We start from the raw sequence: 27,828 nt of genomic DNA on the forward strand, positions 1-27,828 counted from the left end.
GGCGGAGACCCGGCTCGGGCGCCCAGACGCAGTGACGGTGTGGGGCCCGCCCCACTTCGCTCCGCCCCCGCTCACCCCTCCCCGCCGCCGCCGCCGCCGCCGCCGCCGCGGCGGTCCCCGCGGCTTCTCCCTCCCTCCTCCCGCCGCTGCCGCCGCCGCCGCCTCCCTCCTCCCTTCTCCGGGCCGAAGGCGCTGCCGCCGCCATGGACGACTCGGGCCTGATCCGCCGCCGGAGGCTGCAGGTACGCGGTGGCTCCGGCCCCGGGTGGAGGGGAAGGGGTCGGCGCCCTGGGGCAAGGCCCGGCTGGGGGCGGGAGAACTTGCACCAGTATCTGCTTCCGAGCCCCCTCCCACGGCCTCGGGACACTACCCGCAGGGAACGCTGTGGCCGCGCGTCCTGCCGCGCTGGGGACCCCGCCCCTCAGGCGCTGCCGGGGGATCCAGGGAGCTGACAGGGGAGGTGCAGCCGAGCGCTCCCCCTCGAAGATAGGCTGCGTGGCGCCTGGCCCACCAGAGGGCAGGGGGCCGGGCCAGAAGTCATCTCACTGGCGCCTCGCCAAGCTGGGGGTGAGGGGGCGCAGAGCAAAGTTATTGCCCCGGGGTTCGCACCCCATGGGGCCGCTGGCGCCGCTGCAGCCGTAAACATGTTTGTGCGGCAGCCTCGCCCCTCATCACCTCAGGAGCCACTTTCGGAGATGTGGGGACCCCCTGCGATCTCCATGCACCTGCCCAGCCACTAGGATTCTTCCTACTGACCTAATTGGACAGGCACCTAGACAACCTCCCTTCTCACTCTTCATTCCACCCCCCTCCACTACACACACCCCCACCCCTGCGTGATCCTCAAGTCCAGCGCAGCTTGTGGGTGGGCGGGAGCGATTTTTAGCTCCTTGCAGCCTTAGAAGATGCTGGTCTCCAGGCTGCACACGCGCGGGAGGCGTGAGTCCACTGCGCAGAGTGGGACACTGAGGATTGTTGTGGAGTGTAGGAAGACGTGGACAAATCCAGACGTTAAGAACTCCCACTTCCAAAATGGGTGGGGATTCTCAAGCTGAGAAAGGTCCTCTTCTCCTGTCTTTGGTGTGCGCTTCTAAGGGCTAATACGGGGGTTGGGTCTTGTCTCCAAACTGACCCCAAAGGGGAAACTGATCAGTTCCACTCCAAGACCTGTCTGGGGTCTGGTCCTTCTGAGCCATTTTGGAGCTCAGCGCCCTGCTAAGTAATCTGAGGAGTTTAGATAAAGCCTAATGTGGGCCCAGACTCAGGCTACATCCCAGGCCTGGAGCTTGGGAAAAGAAGGGGGCGGATTCAAACCCTCATCCAGGGCCTTGTCCATTTCTGGACTCCTCTAACCCACCATCCCTGAGGTTGGAGACTAAGGTCAGCTGATCAGTCACTGCAGCGGGGGGTGGGGGTGGGGGGGGTGGGGAACTGGGGTCAGATGGCAGGAAAGACTTCTCAGGAATCTAGATGATGCTGGAGCCCAGGCTTGTGTTGGAAAGCTAATTTGCTTTCAAACAGAGCCCAGATGGCCCCATCTAGGAGCCTTGGGCTCTTCAGGTCTTCCTTGGATTCTCTCCTCATTCCAGGGCTGGGTGAGGAGAAAGGGTTCTGAGAAAAGGGAGGGAGCTGCGGCAAAGCCAGAGCAAGTGTTGAAGCAGGCTGACTGGGTACGCGCCGTCGGGTCCCCTGGAACAAGGAGGAAAAGGGCGGGGCCGGCATGGGGGTGTGTCCCCACTCGCTGGTCTGGAGCCGATTCCCATTGGCTCAGCGCCACGCGGAATTTCTGTCTCCCGCAAGGCCCCGCCCCCTACACGGTATCCTCCTACTCATCCTCCCTACTTTCCCCAGGCAACTACTACTCCAGACTACCCCCGCCGGGGTCCTGCCCCTACCTTTTCCCTCTGGCAGGTTTAACCACTTCGCTGCTTGGATACAACCTCACACACTAGTGAGAAGCTTCGTCCGGGAGTTTCCTGTGTGTAGTTGGGATGTATATCTGAGCAGCATCCTCAGTTCGAATGCCCAGTCCACAGTACTGTCCATTAATCCTGGGGAGAAGCAGGATCCACTTGGCAGAGCAGCTCTGCAGCTGGGGTTGGAGGTGGAGTCTGTTTAAACTGATGCCAAAAATCCAAATCCTCTACCGCTCCAGTTTGCTCTTTTGTTCGACCTTAGAATGCTTAGGGGCGCTAGCGGATGGGGCTAGGTTTGCGGACTTCTCTGGGAGGGGCTTAAAGGTTCCCCAAGGGCTCACCTTCGAAGGCCGAGCGTAACGTGGTCTGGAGTCCTGGGCTCCGTGGCCGGAAAATCCAGGTCTTGATTTCGCTTGGGCCGTTGCGGTCGCACAGCCCCACAGGCTGGTCCAAGATGCGGCTCATTCAAGCTGATCTTGCAAAGACAGGGGGAAAACCTGGTATGGATTTTCGGTCACTCGTGGCTCCGGACGGCAAGGCTGCCAACTCGGACAGTGTGCTCTTTGACCCCAACTATACGTCTGTCCTCCGTACAAGGGAGTGGGAGGTCCCTTTGGCCTATCTTTTGTCATACAGCGCGTCTATCCCCAACAACTCCAGTTCCTATGGTCTAATATTTATTGAGCACTAACTGTATGCTAGGCATCACGCTAAGGGGCTAGGCACCTGCATCATCTCACAGAATCCTCAAGGAGGCACAGACTATTTGAAGGTCATTTGCCAAGTTATAAGAGGCAAAGCTGGGATTTGAACCCAAGGCTTTCTGCTTTAGTAAAGAGGATCTAGAACATTCCTAATTTTCCCCTGGTTAGAGTCCCCAACCAAAGGGCTTTTGAAACCTTTACCCAAATCTTGCAGCCCTACCTAATCCCCTTTATTCACATCAGCCTGTGGACACAGAACTGGCTGGAAGGTGGCACCCCCTCTCCCCATTCCTCTTAGAAAAGGGTTTAGAACTCCGTAATTTCTGGTCGCTGTAGTGACTTCCTGTGTGCTTGACAAGCAGAACACGACCATCTTCTGATGTGGACAGAAAGTTAATAGCTACCAATTATTATCACTGTCATTATAAAAAAAAACCACCTAGCCACCACCTGATTCCCAATTCAAATCTCAGTTTTGAGCCACCCTAACTATCCCCACCCCCAGCTTTGTGGATCTGGCTAGTAGTGTGGTAGAACTGTTGGGGTGTGGAGGAGTCATTCATCCATTCATTCAAACTTTCATAGTTGAGCATGCCAAGTTCATTCCTGCCTCCAGGCCTTTGAAGTTTCCTCTACCTGGGATATTCTCTCCACAGATCCTCCCATGGCTGCCTCTTATTTTTCAGCAACCATCTTAAAAGTTACCTTCCCAAATCAGCCCCCTCGGACCATGACGTCCCCCTCCTATCCACTTTCCATCACATCACCTTGCTTAATTTTATTCACGACGCTTATTGCTGTCTAAAATGATCTAATTCACCTCTACATTAATCTTGTTTATTGTCTGCTTCCCTCCTCTAAATGCTAGTACCAAAAGGACAGGAATTTTTGTCTCATTCACTGCTATGTCCCCAGTGCCTAGCACAGGGCCTGGCATATGCCCTAGCACAGGTGTTCAAGAAATACTTTTCAAATCAAGACTCCTATTCTACTTGCACAAACATATTGAGATGCCAACTCAGGAATCCTTTGTTGGGCCCTGTGCTGGTCTCTGGGGGTCGGGGGAGGAATCACTTTGGTAGCCTCCCCCACAGCCCTTAACGCATGTCCAAGGGTGCAGGTGACATGCTGATGAGGGGCCTATCCCACCCAACTTCTGCACCTCCAGGGGGCTGAGAAGGCTTTCCGGCAGCAGCTGCTGGCCCATGCTGACCTCTATCTTTTTGTTCCTTTGCCTTCCAGAAGGATTTGCCCCTGCCCCGGAAAAGCAGCAGGTGAGCCTTGGGGAGAGATGCGCAGGGCTGGGCGCCCCTTCTCCCGCGCGGGTTGAGGCTCCAGGCGCGGGCGCGGGCGGGGCCTGGCGAGCTGGTACCCAGCAGCGCCCCCTCCCGGGAGGCGGCGCGCAAGGCCCTCCCCTCCCCCGTCCTCCCCTGCCCGCTGCGGCTCCAGCCTCCGCCCAGCGCGCTCTCTCGCCGCGCCGCCGCCGCTGCCGCACCTGCCACCATGTCGCCGCCGCTGGGTCATGTCTGACTCTCTCTGGACCGCGCTTTCCAATTTCTCGATGCCCTCCTTTCCTGGCGGCAGTATGTTCCGCCGCACCAAGAGGTAGAACCCCCCGCCCCCTATCCATCAGACCCTGACCTGGCCCTCCCGCCAAAGCTGTCCCTCCGGCCGCTGCCGCAGGGCGGGGCCCGGGATGCTGCACCCAGTCCAGCTGCGCCAGAGGTGCCCAAGCTGACAGGGATGGGCTGAATGGGGGGCAGTGTGGGCCGAAGCTGGGGGGCACGCGGGAAATGACCTCCACGGGGGGGAGGGGGCTTCTCCGGCTGTGTGTGGGGGTGCGGCGCCTTTGTCTTCTGTTGCTGCGGGCTCTGGCAGCTCGGAGGGGGTAAGGGAAGAAGGGGAGCGTGGGGGGCTTGGCACCCTCAGAACAATAGCCGCAGCCTGGCCTCCCCCCACCCCCATGCCGCGTGCTCTGGCCGCGCTAATATGCTCAGTCACTGCGGTGGGGGTGAGGGGAATGGAGGGGCTGGGAGCTCCCTCTTCGGAAGCTGGGATTCTGAAGGGCAGAAGAAGGGGGGTACTTTAATCATAACACAAACTCCCCCCCAACACAGTATGGAAAATTGTGACACACCGTATCACGTAGGACATGATGTCACACACACATACACAACAGCCCTAGTGGCCCAGATACACCTCAGAGGCACCACGCATACTCAGCCATACAGTGTTCATAGGTCAGAGATATGCACAGACACACAGGGACACCCTCAGCATCACATACTAACAAGTAAACCTACAGGCACACTGTTGTGTACACCCAGTAAGATTTCACATGCATGGTGACACACACAATTATGCCACCCAAGATGCACAAAGAAACATGTGTGGCAAAAACATCCATGCATCCAATGTTACAACATATGATATCACCTAAGGATGTCGCATGCTGTGTCACACGGATGCCAGAATAAACAGACACAGGGAATCTTGCAGAGAATGAAAGACACACAGTATCACACATTATCACAAGCAAGACTCATCCAGGGAATGTCACACGTGGTGGCATGCTTAGACATGCCCAGTGTCACAGGGTGTTAAATTTACACAGGAGATGCCACTTGTGGACCCACATGATGAATGTCACACACAGACACAAGGGCAGTATCTCACACAGACTTAGAATGCCGTATAAATACATAAACACATGGAGCAGAAATCACACATCATGCAGAAGTTAGCACACAGTGGGACATCTAGTCATCCCCAAGTGGCATTACACACTGTGTCACATAGACACACCAAGGCACAGATTGTGTCACACAAGATAAACAAAAGGACTGTCACACTAGGATGCTGAACTCACACACTGGGTGCCACACGTGGATACACACAGCAAATGTCACGCACAGACCTAGACACGTAGACACTCAGTATCTCCAATAGTGTCACATAGACCACATGATTAACACTCCATGATTGACACTGTGTCCTACATGGTTATACATGGTCCGCACCAGGAGTTTTGCACTTACACATCCCACGCGCATCCCCTCTCATACATAGTCCTGCCGAGTCCTTCATTGCCAAGTCCTTTGGGCAGTTTTCTGTGGGCATTTCCCTGCACACACGGTTGGGAGTAAGCGAGGATCTGAGATTGGAGGGCAGCCGGTTGGGCTCACCAACTTCCTGGTCTGCGGCCCAACCGGGCCCACTTGCCTCTCCTTCCCCGCAGCTGCCGCACCAGTAACCGGAAAAGTCTCATCCTGACCAGCACTTCGCCCACGCTGCCGCGACCCCACTCCCCACTGCCTGGACACCTGGGTGAGACAGATGGTGGGTGTGGACCAGACTAGAGGAGGCGTGGCCCCAGGCGAGGAGTGTGTCTACGCCGCAGGACTGGTGGGCTGAGTCTGGACAGAGAGGAGAGCCCGGATTGGACAAGGGGCAGGGTCTTACTGTATGGGCGTGGTCAGTCCGGAGGAAAGCTGGTGTTGGTGGGCGGAGCCATATCGAAAAGGAGATGGGGCATATCGAAAAGGAGCTATACCTGAGCGGCGGGTCCATCCCAGAGGAAGGCAGAATCGGCCTGTAGGAACTGGGCTGACTCGGTAACCAAAACATCTTAGGAAGGCGGGACCACAGCGAAGCGGGAGTGGCCCACTCACTCGGTGGGACTAAAGGGGACGGGTTGCTGTTTGCAACCCGCGGAGGCCTGATGGGATTGCCACTCAGCACAGGCCTAAAGATCCCCCTCTTTCTGCCACAGGTAGCAGTCCTCTGGATAGCCCCCGCAACTTCTCCCCCAACACCCCCGCCCACTTCTCGTTTGCCTCCTCCCGAAGGTGAGTCCCTGTCCGAAGAGCCCCAGAGCCCCAAATGGGCTCCCATCTGTCCCCGTCCTAATTGCAGCTGAGCCAGGGACTGAGGGACCCACAGAGTGCCCCAAGGTCCGAGTGGGAACCAGCCTTATGGGCGGGGCCTATAAGAAGGCGGGGCCAGCCCCCTCTCCGGAATCGGGGGGAAAGGGCGGAGCTTCTTTGGCCTAGTAGCGAAAGCGCGTGCGCTCTGGGCCCCGGGTCTCAGTCTCGCGCCTGGCACGCCAGGCCGGACGTTTCCATAGCAACAGGATGGGGGAGCAGAGATGAGGTGCGCAAGCGCAGACTGCGTGGTGCCCATCGAGGTACTCTTGGTCCTCGATGTGGGGGAGGACGCCTAGGACTATTTATCGAGGACTCAAGAGGAGGAATCTAAGATTTCCCTCGCGGGGGTTTCTCTGCGGGTTTCTCGAGTGTCCCTAAATGAATTTTCTGGGGACCTTTGATGAGACGGGGGTGGGGGGGAGACAGAGAAATTTATTGAATGTTTTTGGGAGAAACTTCTGGGAGTCACCAGGCTGTTTGGGCAGATCTCTTTTTCTTTGAACTTTACTCATTCTAACAGCATTGTCTGAACACATGTGTTCTGGAAGCTGAGCATACAGGGCGAATGACATTCCCTCTATCCTCAGAGTTGAATTTGGGTAGCAGGCCAGAGAACCAGGATCACTGCAAAGGCTGGTGGAGTCTGTGGTGTGGGAGTCACAAGGGACTGTGGTGACAGAGCACAGCACCCTGAATAGAGTGGTGGGAGGCTCCTTTCATCTGGAATTCAGCTGAGGGCAATAGGGACCCAAAAAAGGGCTCCAAGATTAGGCCTAACGTGGTTGCCTGCACGGAGGGTGAGCTGGGAGGCAGGTGGGCTGAGCAAGGGCACTGTCTGGAGGGAGGAATGAGGCAGGGGTCCAGTGATGGGAGTGTGTGTCCATGTGACTGCAATCTGTGTGCCAATGTGTGTGAGTATAAGCTTGTGAGATTGTGAATATGTGAAGCAGCCTGTGCCTATACGTGCCCCTGGGGTGTGCATCAGTGTGCAAATGTGAAAGTTGTGAGTGTGAATGTGTATCTGTAGGGTTGTAAATGTGTGTGGATGTGTGAGGGAGCCTGCACCTCCATGTGTTTCTCCACGTGAATGTGTAGTCTGTGTGGGAGTGTGAATGAGTATGTAGCTATGTGAGAGTTTGAATGTGTGACTGAATGTGTGAAGGTGTCTTGAATGTATGTGAATGTGAAAGTGTACTGTGTGTGTGTGTGTGTATCAGAGTGTGAGAACTGGGTCTTTGTAAGTGTCTGTGTCTATATGTGAATAGATGTCTGCTTTTGTAAGTGCAGTTGTGTGTTAGCGTGGGAAAGTGTGATATTTGGGTCCATGTATGGGACAGTGTATGAGTGTCTGTTGGGGAATTGTGTGAATATGTGACTGTCACTGCGTGAACTTGACTACACTTGTCATACTAACACTAGAGTGACTGTGTCCGTGTCAATGTGAGTGTACCAATGTGATAGCATGTGTCAGTGTGTGTGTGTTTGAGGGAGGGGCCTTTCTTCTCTGAGAAGACCCAAGGGATCTGCCTCTGAGAGCTTTCTCATGGGAGGTTCTGTAGGGGTTGATTTTTGGGGTCCTCTAGGATGACTTCCATGAGTGGGCTTTTATGGTCCTCCTTGGGGTCCATGCTGGGGGCTAGTGTGGCCTGAGTATGGCAGGAGAGGAGGATCATGGGAAGCAACAGAAGAGAGACTGGTACCTGCCTGGAAGTCTTCCACTTTACATCCTTCACTTAGAGGGCCTTCATGAATCACAGATATACTCCCCTACCCCCTGCCCTGGCTGTGGTCAGTGGCTTCTCTAACATCCTGAGAATTGGGGGTACTGGTGAGACCTGGTGGCCTCTAAGCATCTTGACTGGGTTCCAGGGCGGATGGACGCCGTTGGTCTCTGGCTTCGCTCCCTTCATCTGGATATGGCACCAACACGCCCAGCTCCACTGTCTCGGTGAGTGTGGTAGGCAGGTGGGTGGGTGGGAACGGCAGGGGACCCTCCAACTTTGAAGGCCCACACCAGGCCAGGATGGGGCTGGCCCTAGTGAATGCTTTGGGTTTCTCTTGTCCTCCAAGGGTGTCACCTGTGTATCTATTAGTGAGTTGCAGTTTCCCCCTCCACCAGCCCTGTTCTCCACCCTCAACATATCTTCTTGTAGAGCCTATTCATCACTGACTTATTTTACAGACGTTAAGCCACTTGCCCAAGTGTCTGCAGCTGGCCAGGGCCAGGCCCCACCCTTCACCCTGTGTCCATTTGCTCACCCACTGCTATACCCAAGGGCTCTCTCTCCATCTGCCCCCTTTTCTACCTGTGTCTCTGGTTCACTCATGCATCCATTGGTATGTTCAGCAGACATTCATCACATGACTGTCATGGGCTGGGTGGGCTCTACAAGCTGAATGGGGTCCACGGATTCACAAAGCCCTCATGGGGAGAGACAACAGGAAGGCATTTACAACATGGGGGATTGGAACTGTGATGGGAATAACATAGGGGAGGTGATAACTCAGGAGGCAACTGACTCAGCTGCGCAGAGAGTCAATTCCACCTCTTCCTGGAAGAGGTACAATTGAAGCCAAGACAATGGATCAGCAGGAGTTTGGCAGGTGAAAGAAGGGAGGAAGGGAGGCACAGCAACTTGCCATACTGGGGAAATTGAAAATAGCCTTGTGTGACTGGAACTTTGGGTTGAAAGTAAAGGAGTTGAGATGAGACAGGCAGTGACCTTGATCATACTGGGGCCTATGAGCCAGGGCAGGAAGGTGGATTTTATTCTAAATGTAGGGGTAAGCCCTAGAAAGGCTTTTTGGCTTTATATTAAATTGTATTAAAATTTCAATGTGAACTACTTGAAATTGTGCTTCTGCTGGTCATAGATTATGTGCATTTAAAATTGTTTTGTAGATACTGACGGGATGGGAGTTTTAAGCAGGAGAGTGAGTGATGTTATGTTTAAAAAGAAAGAACATTCTGCCTACAGAATCAAGTGGATATCCTTGTGTCTCTCCACTGATGTCTGTGGTTCTGTGTTTTCCCCAACTGCATTGCATGCCAGGCCCTGACCAGGGACCAAGCAGAGCCAATTCCCTGCCCTAGAGCAGACAGCAATAACAAATAAATAATAAAGAAGTAATAAGTCAGGAGATAAATACACCAAGAGGAAAGAAGATAGGGCGAGGATAGGAAGTTTTGGGTGTTTGTTCAGAGGAGGCCTCCTTGAGAGGTGACATTTAAGCAAAGACTTGAGAGAGGAGGAGTGATCCAAGTAGATGTGCTGCAGGCAGAGGGGACAGTTAGTTCAAAGGCCCTGAGGCAGGAGTGTGCCTGGCTTGTTCACGGTCTATCAAGAAGGCTACATTTCTGCAGCTGGAGTAGAGCAAGTGATGGGGAGAGTGGGAGGAGGTGATGACAGAGAGACAGGGCCAGATGTTGGTGTGGGACCTTGTGGGCTGAGGAGAATGTTGGCGTTCATCCTGAGTAAGGTGGGAGCCGTGGTGGGTTCTGAACAGAGAAGGGATGTGACTTGACTCAGGTTTTTAACAGGTACCCTCTAGTCACATCTCTCTGTGTCACTATTCTCATCCATGTCTGTCCCTGTCCCCGTGTCGCCAAGAGTCCCAACCTGGGCCATGGGACCCCAGGATCATCATCAGGTCCTAATACGGGTCTTACCAGTGGCCCATCAGCCCCGGGAGTCCCAGCACAGGATCCTGAGCAATGGGGGGACGGCGGTGGCTCTGACCCCGACCTCGCCCCTTCCCCCAGTCTTCCTGCTCCTCCCAAGAGCGCCTGCACCAGCTGCCCTACCAGCCCACCGTGGATGAGCTCCACTTCCTCTCCAAACACTTCGGCAGCACTGAGAGCATTACGGACGAGGATGGTGGCCGCCGTTCCCCGGCTGTGCGGCCACGCTCGCGGAGCCTCAGGTGGGCCGGCATCCTCCAACTACAAGCTGGCGGTCTGGGGGCTTGTGTACTGCGAGACCCCCGTCCCAGTGAATAAATGGCTTGCACCATGATGGGGGGAGGCATTTTGGAGGCGGCTGCTGGATAGGATGGGCTTCTTTCCCCGCAGCCCCGGGCGCTCCCCCTCCTCCTACGACAACGAGATAGTGATGATGAACCACGTCTACAAGGAGAGGTTCCCGAAGGTGAGGCGGGGCCGGGGAGGCTGTGGGGAGGCCCTCCAGCGGAGTCCTTGCTCGCCTTAGCTCCGCGCGCCCCCTGGTGGACGGAGATCGCAGCACAGATTCCTGGCGGCCACCGCCTTTGGGCTCTGCCCGGTGCCGTCACCCTCGACCTGCCTCCGTCGCTCCCGCAGGCCACCGCGCAGATGGAGGAGAAGCTGCGCGACTTCGCTCGCGCCTACGAACCTGACAGCGTGCTGCCGCTGGCCGACGGCGTGCTCAGCTTCATCCATCACCAGATCATCGAGCTGGCGCGGGACTGCTTGACCAAGTCCCGCGACGGCCTCATCACCACCGTCTACTTCTACGAACTTCAGGAGAACCTGGAGAAGTTGCTGCAGGATGTGAGTGCATGGGGACACCGGCCCTATCCCAAACTCTGCACCTCCAAAGTCAGGCCCATGCCTTCCTTCACCCCACATCTAGGCGCTGGTGTGTGGAGCTGAGGATTCAGGGGTAGAAGAGAAGGACATGGTCCCTGCTCTAGGCCAGATGGAGGAGGCAGGAATTTAACTACCCTCAGATCTTTACTCAAATGTCACCTTCTTAGGTTGGCCTCCTAGACACTCCCCTATTTAAAATGTCAAACTCTGCTCACCATGTGCTGTCTCTTTAGATTTCTCCTTAGTACTCAGCATCATGTAATAATGTGTATTTTTTTCTTATCTTACTTCTTGTGTCACCTACTTGAATGTCAGTCCTGCAGGTAGGTCGTGAGATTGCCTGTTTGTTCACTGTTGTTTCCACGGTGCCCAGGACGCAGTAGGTGGTCATAAATGTTGATTAAATGCATGGATGAAGGGATGAATAAATGAAAGTAAACAAGATAATGCCCCTATTCAAGTCAACAATAATGAATAGCATTTATTGAACACCTACTGTGTGCTGGGGCATTGGGAACAGCAGTGAATAAACCAGAGAAATATTTCTGCCTTGCTAGGGCTGATATTCCACTGTGGGAGATGGGCAGGAAACAGTCATCTCCCACAAACAAACCAAAGAAGTCGATAATTTCAGCTGATGCTTAAAGCTGTGTAGCAAATAGAACAGGGTGACCAGATGGAGTGTTAGGGCCTCCCTTGTAAGGTCCAGGAGGCTTTCCTGTAAGGTGATATTGAAATTGGGACAAGAATAATGAGAAGATGGGCCATCCTGGTGGCTCCGATGGTTGGAGCGCTGTTCTCCTCCTAATGCGGAGGACGCCAGTACGATGGGCCAGTGAGCTGCGCCCTCTACAGCTAAGATTGTGAACAACGGCTCTCCCTGGAGCTGGGCTGCCTTAGCAGCCGGAGGTCGGGGTGAACAGAGGTGAGCTGCTGTGAGCAGCCCACCAACGACCAGTGACCGGCCGCCTCTGCCTCTGAGGCAGAAGAAGGGGGGGAAAAAAAGAATAACGAGAAGGTAGCAGCTACGAGAAGAGCGGGAGGGGGGGGGGGAAGCACATGCAAAGTCTCTGAGATGAGAAGGCAGTCTAGGAAATTCCAGGAGCACAGAAGCCAAAATGACTGTATTGTCTTGAGGAGATGAGATTGGATAAGGGCACAAGGACCAGAATATGGGCCTCTGAGCTCCAGGCCTTCCGCCCAGACCTGAAGGACAGCATATTAGTGTCGTTACATGCTTTGGCATCAGATCTGTTTTGAGTCTGGATTCTGTCACTAGGTCCATAGGAGTCAAGAGCACAGACTCCAAACAGCCGAGATTCATATCCAGTTTATCACTTATTTACTGTGCAGCCTTTGCTGAGTCACTTAACCTCTCTGTGTCTCAGTCGTCCTGCTATAAAAGGGGTTCGCTCATTCATTAATGCCACAAATATTTATTAAGCACCTATTGTTCAGACTGGCCTAGAAGCTAGAGAATCAACTGGAAATAAAGTTCCTGCCCTCAGGGAGCTGACATTCCAGCAGGAAGAAACAGAAGATAAACAACAAGTATCAGGGCTGAGACTAAGGTGAGGCAAGTAATTAATTCCCCCCCCCAGAACCTTAAAATAATTATTGAAAATATTGAAAAGTAGATGTATTAAAACTTAACATTATTTTAAGTTAAATATTTTCTTTATAATTAAACCATAATTTGTTATACCTTTACTTTCCTGGTTTTAATGGAAACAAACATCAATAATAATATTTTTATTAAAACCATTAATGATTTAAAAAGAAACATAGATTAATGATTTTAAAAACACATAGATTGTCACTCACTTTTCCTTTTTAAAATTTTTATTGGGGAACAGTGTGTTTTTCCAGGACCCATCAGCTCCAAGTGAAGTCATTTTCAATCTAGTTGTGGAGAAAATGTTGTGGAGGGCGCAGCTCACTGGCCCATGTGGGCATCGAACCGGCGACCATAGTGTTATGAGCACTGCGCTCTAACCAACTGAGCCAACTGGCCACCCACTCACTTTTCCTTTCGCTTCAAGCTCCAATATGCCTGGTCACAGCCCTTGTTGGATACTGTCATTTAAATTTTGCTCTTTTGCTTATCATGGATTTTTTGCATTCATTTCGATTTTTTTCAAATATTGCATTAAAATATTAGCAATCTCGAAGAGTGAGGGTTTTGGTGTCATGGTGAGTGCCTCTTTGCCTCATCCCAGTCTCACCCTGATGAGTATGATAGGTAAATTAATATATGAGATGTCTGAAGGGGATTCGTGTGATTGGAAAAGAAGTAGAGTAGGGTAATGGTGATTGAGGGTCCTGCCAGGAGGTGGGGTGTGATTTTAGATTGGGGTGGGGAGCTCAAGGCAGGCCTCCGTGAAGAACTGACAACTGAGCAGCAATCTGAAGGAGGAAAAGAAGGGAGTCACTCAGGGATCCGAGGGGAGAGCCTGTCAGGCAGAGGGTTTCTAACTTGGCTCAGATTATAGGGTTGTTTTGAAGATCAATTCAATAAGTGAAGGGCCTCAGTTTTCTCACTGTAAAATTGGACAAAAGCAGAGGTGTGTAGCCGATGGGGTTGGGAGAAGGGCCTGGCTGAGGCATGGCGCCTGTGAACCCCACTCCCACTGTGTCCCCCTTCCCAGGCCTATGAACGTTCTGAGAGCTTGGAGGTGGCCTTCGTCACCCAGTTGGTGAAGAAACTGCTCATTATCATCTCACGCCCTGCGAGGCTGCTGGAGTGCTTGGTGAGGGGGTTGGGTGGGGGTGGGGGGCTAGCGGGATGGGGCATGGGGGTGTTTGGCCCTCGGAGCCCACCCTGAGTTTGCCCCTGCTCTGACTCAGGAATTCAACCCGGAGGAGTTCTACCACTTGTTGGAGGCAGCCGAGGGCCACGCCAAGGAGGGTCACCTTGTCAAGACAGACATTCCTCGTTACATCATTCGTCAGCTGGGCCTCACCCGGGACCCTTTTCCAGGTGCCGGCTGGTGGGCACAGGGAGCTGGGGGGTGAACCTGCCAGGACCGCAGCCTCCACTCACTCTCCGTCTCTTCCCAGACGTGGTGCGCCTGGAGGAACAGGACAGTGGCGGCTCCAACACGCCAGAGCAGGACGACCTCTCTGAGGTAAGGCCAGGTGGCTCAGCAGTCAGCACTCTGGTTCTGGCCCAACAAGCGGGGGCTTACCTCCTAGCTCTCTGCCCTTAAGCTGGGTAGATCTCTTGGTCCCTACTCTGAGCCTCAGTTTCCCCACTTGTAAAACGGATTAATACTAGCCCTTCCTCCATAGACATTTTTCTTTTCATGGTAAAAGACACGTAACATAAAAATGTACCATTTTAACCATTTTAAAATGAACAATTCAGTGATATTTAGTACATTCACAGTGTTGTGCAGCCACCACCTCTGTCCAGTTCTGGAACATTTTCATCACCCCAAAAGGAAGCTTTACCCATTAGGCAGTTACTCCCCGTTCCGCCCTCACCCAGCCTCTGGCAACAACTTATCTGCTTTCTGTCTCTATGGATTTTCCTTTTCTGGACATTTCATATACATAGAATTCTTCACTCTGTGGCCCTTTGTGTCTCCGGTGTAATGTTTTCAAGGTTCATCCACGTTGTAGCTTGAGTCAGTGCTTCATATCTTTTTATGGCTGAATAATATTCCATTGTATGTAGATACCATATTTGTTTATCCATTATCCACTGATGGACACTTGGGTTTTTCCCATCTTTTGTCTATTGTGTGAATAGTGCTGCTACGAACATTTGTGTACAAATATTTGAACAACTGTTTCAATTTTTTTAGGTATATGCCTAGGAGTGGAATTGTTGGGTGATACGATAGTTCTATGTTTAATTTATTGAGGAACGCTGCATGGGGTTTTGAGTGAGTTGAGTGTCTCTTTGTGTTAAGAGTTCAGTATAGTAAAAATTGCCATAATCCCGCCCCCAGGCCAACCATACTTTGGAAGATGTTACACGTGTCTAATGGAAACTACCTGCCATAATGGCCACAAGTGTATTTCCTCTGAACTGTCTAGTATTTTTCAAAAATTTGAAGCAAAATATAGAAATTAGAAGAATTTGCCTCAAACTCTGGGTTTGGGCCTTCTTTTGAAAAAATCGGAAGTTCTGACAACACTTTGGTGGAACCAGCTGGCACTGAGTGGTGCCTGCCCTATGATATCAGTTACCTGCCCCCAGTCACCCATGGACCCCACCTGGCCTTCCTGGCCTCTGAAGGCATTTGAGTTTATAACCTTTGTTTCAAATTGTATCTATGAATTCACACACATCTTTTATATATATATAGATATATATCTCACTATCCGTGCCATTTGTTTAATTTTTTGAATAGGTAATGGAATGACATCACTCAAAAGTCTAAAACTCTAAAAAGGTATTTATCTTTAATTGTTGTTTGTAGGATTCTGCGTAATTCCATTCAATCAAACTTATTAATTGAGTGATTCAAATCTTCCATCTCCCTATTCATTTTTTTTTTGCCTGATTGATCTAATAGTTTTTGAGTGATATATGTTAAATCCTTGTTTTGAGCAATTTCTCCCTTTAATTCTGTCTATTTTTGTGTCAGACATTTTTAGGCTACATTCTTAGGCGCATAAAAGTTCAATATTTGGAGTGACCAGTTAGCTCAGTTGGTTAGCACACAGTGCTAATAAGACCAAGGTTGCTGGTTCGATCCCTGCATGGGCCACTGTGAGCTGTGCCCTCCTTTTAAAAAAAAAAAAAAAAGTTCAATATTTTTTTTTTATCTCATAGATCTTTTGTGTAATGTTTATGTAATAAATCTTTTTGTCCCTAACAAAAATAAAAATAATTTTCAAAAAAGGGTATATAGTGAATAATCTTTTTTTTTTCTTTTTTAAGATTTTATTGGGGAAGGGGAACAGGACTTTATTGGGGAACAGTGTGCACTTCCAGGACTTTTCTCCAAGTCAAGTTGTTGTCCTTTCAATCTTAGTTGTGGAGGGTTCTGTTCAGCTTCAAGTTGTTGTTCTTTCAGTCTTAGTTGTGGAGGGCGCAGCTCAGCTCCAGGTCCAGTTGCCGTTGCTAGGGGGTACAGCCCACCATCCCTTGCGGGAGTTGAACCGGCAACCTTGTGGTTGAGAGGACATGCTCCAACCAACTGAGCCATCCAGGAGCTCAGCAGCAGCTCAGCTCAAGGTGCCGTGTTCAATCTTAGTTGCAGGGGGCAGAGCCCACCATCCCTTGTGGGACTTGAGGGATTGAACTGGCAACCTTGTGGTTGAGAGCCCACTGGCCCATGTGGGAATCGAACTGGCAGCCTTCGGAGTTAGGAGCACGGAGCTCTAACCGCCTGAGCCACCAGGCCGGCCCAACAGTGAATAATCTTACATCCACTCTTGTCCTCCACTGCTTTATATCCTCATCAGATATTATTAATATATGTGCTGCTGAGCATCCCCCCCAAAAATGATTACGTAGTTCTGTTTTGCCACTTTTATTTACAAAAAGCATACAGTACATATTATTGCTTGCTTGCTTTTCCACTTAATAAAATACTTGGGAAAACTTTCTGAATCAATATACTGACAGATTCCTCATTCTTTTTAACAGTGGCACAATAGTCCTTTATACAGATGCCCCTCATATATTTATTTAACCAATTTCCTGTAGATGAACATGTCAATTGTTTCCAGTCTTACAATGAGCAAGATAGTACATATGTCGTTTTCACACGTGCAAGCCTATCTGTAGCATTAATTCAAAAGTGAAAATGCTGGATCAAAGGGAACATACATTTGTAATTCTGATATACACCGAAGTACCTTCCATGGGAGTTGTACCAATTTACACTCCCAACATCAAGGTGTAAAAGTACCTATTTCCCCACAGCTTTGCCCACAGAGTGTGTCAGTCTTTTGGATTTTTTTGGTATCTTGGGTAATTTTAATATGTGACAAGTCCTGAGGGATTTTGTTACTCCCTCACTGTGGTACTTGGATGAATGATCCACCCACCTCCGTGTCTCAGGTTCCCCAGGGGTAAAATGGAATGACAAGAGTCCCAATCTTATCGTGATGATGGTGAGGGTCTCCATCTTTCCCCTGCAGGGCCGCAGTAGCACCACCAAGGCTAAGAAGCCACCTGGAGAGAATGACTTTGATACCATCAAACTCATAAGCAATGGTGCCTACGGGTGAGCCACCCGGGGCTCTAGCGGGGGGAGGGTGGTGAAGACCGGGTGTCTCGGAGGTGATGGCCTGTCCTCGCTCTCTCCCCCTGCAGCGCCGTCTATCTGGTGCGGCATCGGGACACGAGGCAGCGCTTCGCGATGAAAAAGATCAACAAGCAGAACCTGATCTTGCGCAACCAGATCCAGCAGGCTTTCGTGGAGCGCGACATTCTTACCTTCGCCGAGAACCCCTTTGTGGTCAGCATGTTCTGCTCCTTTGAGACCCGGCGCCACCTCTGCATGGTCATGGAATATGTGGAAGGTGTGGTGTCTGCAGGGCTGTAGGGAAGATGGGGGGATGCACGCTGGTCAGAGCTGCTGGGTGGCCTGCCTGAGCAGCCACCATATTGACTATCCACCTGTATCTCCATCCACCTTTTTATTCATCCAGTCATTGGTCATCCACTCCACCTACTTATTTCTATCCAGCCATCAATTACTTTATCTGTTTTCATTTCATTCAATATAGATACATCCATCCAATTACCTATCCATCCATCCATTCATCCTTCCTTCCTTCCATCTATTAATTTGTTAATCCATCTCTTTTTCCATCCATACACGTATTTATTCATTATACACCTATTTTTTAAAAATTAATAGACTTTATTTTTTAGAGCAGTTTTAGGTTTACAGAAAAACTGACTGGGAACTACATTGCATGCCCACATACACCCTTTACTCCAGTTTCCCTAGTATTTACATCTCGCATTAGTGTGGTATGTGTGTTATAATTTGTTATAATTGTACCAATATTTTTTATTATTATTAACTGAAGTCATAGTTTATATTAGTGTTCACTCTGTTGCAAATCTATTTTTCATCCGTTCATTTTTTCCCCCAGCCTTGATGTGGCCTCTTCTTTATATCCTTAGTTATAGGGTTCTGTTCAGCTAGTCTTCAGATGGTTCTTGAGGTTGATTGTTCTATAATTTATTTGTAATTTGGTTTGATCCTGGGATACAGTAGGCAGAGCGTTTACTTAATTTGCCATCTTGGGCCTTCTTCATCCATTCATATTTTTATATATCTAACCATTCATTCATTCATTCATCTATTTGTTCACCTACCTACTTACCATCCATCCATCCATCCATTCACCAATACCTATTTATCTATTTGTTTATCAGTGATCCACCTATCCATTCATATATCCATTTACTATCTGTATTTTTATTCATTCATCCAAACCTCCATTCTAGCAGCCATCTCATATTATCTCGCTATCTCCATCCATTCACCTACAATTCATCCATCAGTTTATCCACCCATCCATTTACCATCCAGCCAGCCACCAATATATATATTTTTCATCCATTTACCCATCTATCCATATTTATATTCACCCAAATATTAATGTATTCATTGCCCAAACACACACATACTATGGTTATTAAGACACACATGTGATCTCATGGGACTAAAGCTATGCTGCCCCCAAGTCTTTGTTAACCATCTATTCATTCAACAGATGTCCCTTCATTGTCTCCCTCATGCCACGTGCTGTGCTAGGTGCTGGTGGCACCGTGGGAGCTAGACAGACACACCTCTCCCCTATGGAGGTTATATTCTGGTCTGGGTAGACAGACAGTAAACAAGCAAAACAAGCCAAAGGCAATTAGGTGGTTACATATAGTGAGGATGGCAATGAGGACCTCAAGGTCAAGGAGGCCATGTGGATAAAGGGAGGCAGGTGCCTCTCTGAGGCCTGCACTATATTTGGAAGAGGGAACCCCAAGCACAAAGTCTATTAAGTGAGAAGGCATCTGATTTGGAAGAGAAGCAGAGAGGCCAATGGAGCTGGAGTCAAGTGAGTGAGTGAGAGGGAGGGTTGTGGGTAGATGAAGATGGAGAGGGGAGGGGGTTAAGCATGTAAGGTCTTGCAGAATCCGGAATGGCATTGGATTTCATGCCAAGTGCAGCAGGCAGCCACTGGAGGGTTTTAAGCAGGTTTGACATGGTCCAACATGTTTTAAGAGTATTTGATTAGCTGCTGTGCAGAGGGCAGAAAAGGGAGACTAAGATGGAGGCAACTGCGTGAGTCCAAAGTCATTCGGAGGAGGAGAGAAGTGGGCAGAATTGGGATCTCTGATGGGTTGAGCACACAGTGGGTGAACATGGCCCAGCCTCAAAGTCTTACTTGGAAGTCAACCCAGCCTTGTGCTCAGTGTATGTGTGTGTCAGGATTACTTAGGGTTGTGGCCAGATGTAGGCTCTACCTCAGAGAATCCGATTCATCAGTTTTCTGACTCAAACAAAAGAAAAAGACATTTATTGACTCGTACTATGATCAAAACATCCGTGTCACTTTCATAAATGTCTGTATCCAGGTGCTCAAACCATATCATCAGGAATCTCCATTTTTTGGTTCTGTTCTCCCATGTGTGGACTTCCCTTTAGATAGGCTGATATGGCAAGGTTGCCATCCAGCATATCCCACTTACATCCTACTAGCTTAACAATCTCCGTGAAAAAAGGGCAAACAGTTTGAGGGCTGACTCACTAGAGCAAGTTGGATTACATGCTGATCCAGCCCCTGCACTTGGAAGCAAATCTGGTCTTTGTGAGAAAAAGGAGGATAGATATTGGGGGAGCCTAAAATGTGAATGCTGATCACAGCAAATCAGGTGTGGGCCAGAAATCTACAGTTTAAGGCCCCGGACCTTCAAGTTCAGACTCCAGGAGATCAAGGGCAGTGCTTCCAGACTCACTTGGCAAGCAGGCAGCCTTTGGTACCTACCAAACCTCACCTCCACCATCACCTCCCTGCGTGACCCAACCTCTGTGAGTCTCAGATCAAACCAACTTTGGAGGATGGCTAAGAGGACTAGAGAATCCTGGTAGAGGGCACTCCCTGTGTGATCTGGGGAGAGGGAGGCCCTGCTCTGTGCCTCAGTTTTTCTTAGCTATCAAATGGGGGCAACGTGAGGTGAGAACTTGTGGTGCATGTCGAGTGTTCAGCTCTGGGGTGGGGGTGTCTTCCTCTTCATGTGGGCCTCCTTCTTCACCCACAGGCGGCGACTGTGCCACTCTGCTGAAGAACATCGGGGCACTGCCGGTGGAGATGGCCCGCATGTACTTCGCTGAGACAGTGTTAGCGCTCGAATACTTGCACAACTATGGCATTGTGCACCGCGACCTCAAGCCTGACAAGTGAGACTTGACCTTCCCCATCACCTACTTCCTGCCCCTGGGGAGGCCCTGGTGTGGAAGAGCCAGAAGGGAAGTGTGTGGGCATCACCTCCTTCTGGCTCATGTTTGCAGCCTTCTTATCACCTCCATGGGCCACATCAAGCTCACAGATTTCGGCCTCTCCAAAATGGGGCTCATGAGCCTCACCACGAATCTGTACGAAGGCCACATCGAGAAAGATGCCCGGGAGTTCCTGGACAAACAGGTGTGTGTGCGGGCAAGGGGATCACCGCGGGGGGAGTTACCCAGCAGGACTTTGGGGCCCAGGGCCTGGTGGGAGGCATGGCTCCCCCTCGAGGCCCCTCCTGTGGCCAGGGCGCAGGCTGATGGCCTGCCCCCAGGTGTGTGGGACCCCAGAGTACATCGCACCCGAGGTCATCCTGCGCCAGGGCTATGGCAAGCCGGTGGACTGGTGGGCCATGGGCATCATTCTCTACGAGTTCCTGGTGGGCTGTGTGCCCTTCTTTGGAGACACACCTGAAGAACTATTTGGACAGGTCATCAGTGGTGCGTGCCTGTGTTGGGCGTGTGGGGATATGGGGACATGGGCCAGCCCAGGGTCTCCTGGACTCCAAAAGTGACCCCCAGTCTGGTCTTGCTCTGCAGATGACATCCTGTGGCCTGAGGGGGATGAGGCTCTACCCACAGATGCCCAGCTCCTGATATCCAGCCTCCTGCAGACCAACCCGCTGGTCCGCCTTGGGGCAGGTAAGGGGTCAGCTGCACAGAGAAGCTGAGGGCTTGGGGACCATGGCAGAGTACGGCTCCAAGTGCTATGGCCCTGGGGTGGAAGACAGGTGGTGAGCTGCGCAGCTGAGCTGGCTGTCAGCTGTTGCTAGAATTCCCTCCCTGCCCCTCTACACCCCTCCTTCCCCAGGTGGTGCCTTTGAGGTGAAGCAGCACAGTTTCTTTCGAGACCTGGACTGGACAGGGCTGTTGAGGCAGAAGGCCGAGTTCATCCCCCATCTGGAGTCTGAGGATGACACCAGCTACTTCGACAGTGAGCAGGGACAGGCTGTGGGAGGGGCCCTCAGGCAAGGCCTGGGCTGGGACCTGGCTGGGTAGGAGAGGAGCCTCCCAGACAGAGAAGAGCACTGAGGTTGTGGTGGGGGCATGGGCTTCTCCGGTGTGACCCAGCATAGGGGCAGGGCTCAGTCTGAGAAGTTGGTAAGAAGGGAGGATGGGGTAGAGGTGGGGCCTGAACAGCAGTGAGTTCTAGAGTTGGGCCTGGGCCTGGGTGAGGGGGTGATGGTAGGACCCAGAATGAGGCAGGGGCAGGGGCTGGCCTGAGGTGGAACCAGGGTGGAGGGTGCCATAGGTGGGCTCTCCTGGTATGGAGGCAGGGCTAGCTGGAGCCTCCGAGTTCAGCAGGGACTCAATCAGTTCTGAGAATGGGGCCTGGCTTGAACCAGGACCTGGCTCCTGAAGAGGTGTGATATGAGGATGTCTATGGCCCATGGTCATAGTCCACCCTCCATCCCCAGCCCGCTCAGACAGGTATCACCACGTGAACTCCTATGATGAGGATGACACGACAGAGGAGGAGCCTGTGGAGATACGCCAGTTCTCCTCCTGCTCCCCACGCTTCAGCAAGGTGGGCCCAGGGTGGGCTAGGGGTGGGGCAAGACCCAGGGAGAGCCAGCCAGAGGAGGGGACAGAGCCCGGGCAAGGGCGGGTCTTTGTCTTTCAGCAGGGTTGAGGAAGGGAATGGAGCTGGCCCTGAGTGGGCGGGGCTGAGGAGGCTGGGGGAAACTGGCCCGAGGTGGTAGGCTGGTGAAGTTACTGCGGGGGCGGGGTTCTGGGAATGATGAGGCCTGGTGGGGAAGGCAGCATGGGGTGTATGGGACGGGCCTTTGCAGTTGGGTGGAATCTAACAAGAATCTGGACAGTTGTGGAAATGAGAACCCACGGTGGGCGGAGCTAGGTGTACATGAAGCGGGGTCAAGACCTTTAGGGTGGAGAGGATGAGCAGTTGGGGAGGCAAGGGTGCACAAGGTTTTGCTTCTAGGAGCACTATGTAGTGGGGTGCAGGTCCTATCCTGGGGTACACGTTTGGGTGGGGCCTGAGAAGGTGGGGCTGGAAGGAGAGCAAATTCTTCAAGGTATGGGCGGGGCATGGTCTAGAATAGGGCAGGGCCTAGCTCTGTGGATGGAGTCTGAACTGAAGAATTGTAGGTAGTTGGGGGAACGAACCAGAATTGGGAAGGGCGCAGCCTTGGGGGGCGGAGAATGGCTTGGGCGGGTCCTGTAGCGGGAAGCCAATTGGTTTGGGAGCAAAGGCAGGACCTTGTTCCTCGCCCCTCCCCCCCAACTTGCAGGTGTATAGCAGTATGGAGCAGCTGTCGCAGCATGAGCCCAAGACCCCCGTGGCGGCAACAGGGGGCAGCAAGCGGGAACCGAGCGCAAAGGGCCCAGAGGAGAAGGTGGCCGGCAAGCGAGAAGGCCTGGGCGGCCTGACCCTGCGTGAGAAGACCTGGAGAGGGGGCTCCCCAGAGATGTGAGCAGAGGCAGGGCTGGGGTGGGGCGGGGCGGGACCGAAGGGGCGTGTTGCCTCTGACCACGTCCCCTTCCAGCAGCAAGCGCTTCTCAGCATCAGAGGCCAGCTTCCTGGAGGGAGAGGCCAGTCCTCCGTTGGGTGCGCGCCGCCGTTTCTCGGCGCTGCTGGAGCCCAGCCGCTTCAACGCCCCCCAAGAGGATGAGGATGAGTCCCGGCTGCGCAGGCCTCCTGGGCCCAGCTCTGATCCCCCAGGCTCGCTGGATGCTCGGGTCCCCAAAGAGGTAGCTCAAGGGGATGGCATCGCCAGCGCCGGGGACCCCGAGGCCAGTGAGTGCCCGCTTCTGCATCCTTCCCCAGTTCCCCAGTCGTCATGTAGTGAGCATTCAATGGGCCTGGTACTGTTTATGGAAGATCTTGTGTACTCTTCACACGCCAATCAGGGTTCTCATCAACATGAGGAACACTCATATTCCATATTCCATGTTTGGTCAGTCAACAAACGTATCTGAGTACTTCTCTGTATCAGGAGCTGGTCTAGATGTGTGTTACCTGCTCTCATGAAACTCACATTCCAACACGGACCAGAAGTAGGAAAAGCATTCCAGGCAGAGGGAACAGCATGCAAGAAGTGTGTAACCTTGGACTGACTCCTAACCCACCTGCTCTGTTGCAGCTGACCGACCACGCCCAGGTGACCTCTGCCCAACTTCGAAGGATGGGGACCCATCAGGGCAAAGGGCCACCAATGACCTGGTTCTTCGCCGGGCACGGCACCAGCAGCTGTCAGGGGATCCCACGGTAGAGAAGCGGCCTTCTCGAACAGGGGGCAAAGTCATCAAGTCAGCCTCGGCCACTGCCTTGTCTGTCATGATTCCTGCAGGTGATGCTGGGCCCCACCTGTCGGGTGGGGCTGCCCACATTTATGTTGGAACAAGCCAAAGAAAACACTGCATTTTCCCTGGGAAGTGGGAGGAGCAGATACGGGGAGAGCTGTGTCTTCAGGCCCTGACTTCTGACCATGATTCTGTGTCTGCAGTGGATCCCCATGGAAGCTCACCACTGGCCAGCCCCATGTCCCCACGATCTCTCTCCTCAAACCCGTCCTCACGGGACTCCTCACCCAGCCGGGACTACTCACCCGCTGTCAGTGGGCTCCGTTCCCCCATCACCATACAACGCTCAGGCAAGAAGTATGGCTTCACACTGCGTGCCATCCGCGTTTACATGGGTGACTCGGATGTGTACAGTGTCCACCACATTGTCTGGGTGAGCACTCATGGGTGGCGTCTGTGTTCCACAGTGGTGGGTGGGAGGAAAGAAGCGTCCCTCGCCCAAGGATAAGGGACAGCTCATACTCTGGAGCCAGGCAGCCTGGATTGGACCCCGCTGTGACCCACAATGTCCCTTCCCCCTCTGAGCTTCTGTTTCTTCATTTGTAAACTGGGGAGAATAATTATTTCATAAGGTGTTATGAGGATTACAGTACATGCAGAGCTGGGTGTCTGGCACATAAGCTTAGGGAGCTTCCTCGTTACCCATCCTGTTAACCCTGCCCGTGTGGTGCTCCATCCCCAGCACGTGGAGGAGGGGGGCCCAGCTCAGGAGGCAGGGCTCTGTGCGGGGGACCTCATCACCCATGTGAATGGGGAGCCTGTGCATGGCATGGTGCATCCTGAGGTCGTGGAGCTGATCCTTAAGGTGAGTGCAAGGGCGGAACCCCACAGGGAAAAGGGTGGAGGGGAAATCCTGGGAGCAGAAGCTGCCTGAACAGCCTCCAGCAGAGCTGTCCCCTTTCCCCCAGAGTGGCAACAAAGTGGCAGTGACCACAACGCCCTTCGAAAATACCTCCATCCGCATCGGCCCAGCAAGGCGCAGCAGCTACAAGGCCAAAATGGCTCGGAGGAACAAGAGGCCCTCAGCTAAGGAGGGCCAGGAGAGGTGCGTGGGGCTATACATAGCAGGCAGTGGGAGCACTCCCGTTTATTTTTTTGAAAAAGTGCGGGGCTGGCCAGGTGGCTCAGGCAGTTGGAGCACCGTGCTCCTAACCCTGAAGTCACCAGTTTGATTCCCACATGGGCCAGTGAGCTGCACCCTCTACAGCTAAGATTGTGAACAACAGCTCTCCCTGGAGCTGGACTGCCATGAGCAGCCGGAAATTGGCATGAGCTGCCATGGACTGCTGTGTGCTGCCGTGGGCTACTTTGTGCCGCCGTGAGTGGCCGGCAACCATCGTGATCTGCCGTGGGCTACCATGAGTGGATGGTGGCCAGCCATGAGTGGCGGGCAGCCATCCTGAGTGGCCGGCAGATGGCGAGAGCTGCTGTGAGCTGCCAACCGATGGCGACTGACTGCCTCAGCCCGGGGCTGGGGGGAGTACAAGGCTTATAACACCAGCATGGGCCAGGGAGCTGTGTCCTACACAACTAGGTTGAGAAACAACAGCTTGGTGGGGGGGAGGCAGAAGGGGGGGAGAAGATGTGGGGGGGACAAAGTGGGAGGGGCACAGATGAGGACAGGAGAAGGAAAGGTTTGGGCCACCAAGTAAAGAGCAAAACCAAGAGGACAGAGAAGGGGGGTGGGGTGGGAAAGCGGAAGAAGCCAGTAAAGGAAGCTGTGCCAGGTTCCTGGGCTGTAAGAAAAGTATTGTGAGAGTGTCGCGGGCAGGTGGGCAGGGCCAGAAGATCTGGATTAGAAAGGATGCCATTGAGTTAGTGGTCTTTCCCTGTTGGATGTGTTTAGATGACTCGGAAGGGCTAGGAGAGGGATTTATGTCTGGAATGAGCATACCAGGCAAGACTAGGCCAATTGAAATAATTTCTCCCTTATAGGTAGGAGGAGCTATGGGAGGTGGGTGGGGCCAGGAGAGTGGTCTGTTTTGATTAGGGGGTTTGGCCTGCACTAGTCGTGAGTGGAGATTTGAGTGAGGAGCCAGGCAGAAGTAAGTCAGGTGAACTTCTTTCCACCCTTGTAGCTGCAGAGGGTTGGGCAGTCCCAGGAGCCATTGTGGGAGGACCTGGGAATTTTGGAGTCTAATCTAGGGTAAATGGCCCCCTCCTTGTCCCCCAGCAAGAAGCGCAGCTCCCTCTTCCGCAAAATCACGAAGCAGTCGAACCTGCTGCACACTAGCCGCTCACTGTCGTCTCTGAACCGCTCGCTGTCCTCCAGCGACAGCCTACCTGGCTCACCCACCCATGGGCTACCCGCGCGCTCGCCCACGCACAGCTACCGCTCTACACCAGACTCCGCCTATCTAGGTACGCTCTGTGCCTGCGCGGGGCTGAGCGAGGGGTGGTCGGACAGGTCCCCTGGCGGTGCTTGCCGTGCTCAACACCCTCTCTTGCCCACCCGCAGGGGCCTCGTCCCAGAGCAGCTCGCCGGCCTCGAGCACACCCAACTCGCCAGCTTCGTCGGCGTCTCACCATATTCGGCCCAGCACGCTTCACGGCTTGTCGCCGAAGCTGCACCGCCAGTACCGCTCTGCGCGCTGCAAGTCGGCCGGCAACATCCCGCTGTCACCGCTGGCCCACACGCCGTCCCCAACACAGGCATCGCCGCCGCCGCTGCCCGGCCACACGGTGGGCAGTTCGCATACGACACAGAGCTTCCCGGCCAAGCTGCACTCGTCGCCGCCGGTGGTGCGCCCGCGCCCCAAGAGTGCCGAGCCACCGCGCTCGCCACTCCTCAAACGCGTGCAGTCGGCGGAGAAGCTGGGAGCCTCGCTGGGCGCCGACAAGAAGGGCGCGCTGCGCAAACACAGCCTCGAGGTGGGCCATCCGGACTTCCGCAAGGACTTCCACGGCGAGCTGGCGCTGCATAGCCTCGCTGAGTCCGATGGCGAGACGCCCCCTGTCGAGGGGCCTGGCACGCCCCGGCAGGTCGCCGTCCGCCGCTTGGGCCGGCAGGAATCGCCTCTGAGCCTGGGCGCGGACCCACTGCTGCCCGAGGGCGCCCCCAGGCCGCCGGCTGCATCCAGTAAAGAGGAGTCCCCGGGCAGTGCGGAGGCCTGCACCCCGCCCCGCGCGACGACTCCCGGGAGCCGGACTCTGGAGCGGGACGCCAGCGGCACGCGGCAGCAGAGCGTGCAGACTGAAGATGGAGTGGGCGGGGCAGCCAGGGCCGTGGCCAAGGCCACACTGAGCCCAGTACAGGAACACGAGACAGGCCGGCGCAGTAGCTCCGGCGAGGCAGGCACTCCCTTGGTGCCCATTGTCGTAGAGCCTGTGCGGCCTGGGGCCAAAACCGAAGTGCCCCAGCCTCCGGGCTCAGACTCTAAGGGGTTGCAGGTATCCATGCCCCTGGCTCCTCCCGCACCTGAGGCCCCCCGAGGCCGGGAGCGCTGGGTACTGGAGGTGGTAGAGGAGCGGACCACGCTGAGTGGGCCTCGCTCCAAGCCCACCTCCCCCAAGCTCTCCCCAGAACCCCAGACCCCCTCTCTAGCCCCAACGAAGAATGCAAAGAATGCACCCAGCAGCATAGCATCCCCAGCCCCACCAGCTTCTTGCTTGGTCTCAGCCACCAAGGCTGAGGTGGGGCTGACTTCCCGGTGCCCTGCTGAAGCTGTACCCCCAACAGGCCTGACGAAAAAAGAGGCACCCTGCCCCACACCCCCAGGCCCATAGCTGAGGGGGCCGCTGGCCCTCCACTGTACAGCCGCTTGTATACATATGTACACATATAAATAAAGTACCTCGAGCTACATGAGCTTTCTGGGGCTTGCCCCTCCTCCCCAGCAAGGCAAGGTTTCTGCCCTGTTGTGTGTGTACTTGTTGAGGGGCAGAATTCCAGTCCTGGTTACCATGGAA

General features: G+C 53.3%; 1 protein-coding gene across 4 annotated transcripts; it reads left to right on the plus strand.

The window, feature by feature from the left end:
- The first annotated feature begins 90 nt into the window (after positions 1-90).
- MAST1 (microtubule associated serine/threonine kinase 1) lies at positions 91-27,727 on the plus strand. Of its 4 annotated transcripts, XM_019746194.3 has the most exons (27): positions 91-242; positions 3,863-3,894; positions 5,859-5,947; positions 6,393-6,468; positions 8,416-8,494; positions 10,310-10,470; positions 10,619-10,694; positions 10,865-11,074; positions 13,762-13,863; positions 13,961-14,093; positions 14,174-14,241; positions 17,216-17,301; positions 17,391-17,599; positions 20,352-20,490; positions 20,602-20,734; positions 20,871-21,036; positions 21,136-21,237; positions 21,407-21,529; positions 22,014-22,123; positions 22,848-23,026; positions 23,103-23,353; positions 23,700-23,906; positions 24,063-24,292; positions 24,602-24,724; positions 24,828-24,964; positions 26,093-26,280; positions 26,378-27,727. In XM_019746194.3, exons 1-27 carry the CDS (start codon positions 204-206, stop codon positions 27,643-27,645), a joined length of 4,716 nt encoding a protein of 1,571 aa, XP_019601753.2. In that variant the 5' UTR covers positions 91-203; the 3' UTR covers positions 27,646-27,727. The 4 variants fall into 4 exon arrangements, with proteins under 4 accessions (XP_019601753.2, XP_019601752.2, XP_019601751.2 ...); XM_019746193.3 differs by lacking the exons at positions 91-242; positions 3,863-3,894 and adding an exon at positions 4,001-4,225 and having other exon boundaries at positions 23,106-23,353; XM_019746192.3 differs by lacking the exons at positions 91-242; positions 3,863-3,894 and adding an exon at positions 4,026-4,225.
- The last annotated feature ends 101 nt before the right edge of the window (positions 27,728-27,828 follow it).

The sequence above is a fragment of the Rhinolophus sinicus genome, chromosome 15, assembly GCF_057876585.1.
Source record: "Rhinolophus sinicus isolate RSI-liver-muscle chromosome 15, RSI-T2T, whole genome shotgun sequence".
In the NCBI taxonomy this organism is placed as follows: Eukaryota; Metazoa; Chordata; class Mammalia; order Chiroptera; family Rhinolophidae; genus Rhinolophus; species Rhinolophus sinicus.

Excerpts from the sequence above, each read along its gene's own strand:
- MAST1 (XM_019746192.3), top strand. The coding sequence starts at position 4,143 with ATGTCTGACTCTCTCTGGACCGCGCTTTCCAATTTCTCGATGCCCTCC. Across the intron at positions 17,302-17,390 it reads ATAAGCAATGGTGCCTACGG|CGCCGTCTATCTGGTGCGGC; the intron begins GTGAGCCACCCG and ends CTCCCCCTGCAG. Across the intron at positions 21,238-21,406 it reads GCTGGTCCGCCTTGGGGCAG|GTGGTGCCTTTGAGGTGAAG; the intron begins GTAAGGGGTCAG and ends CTCCTTCCCCAG.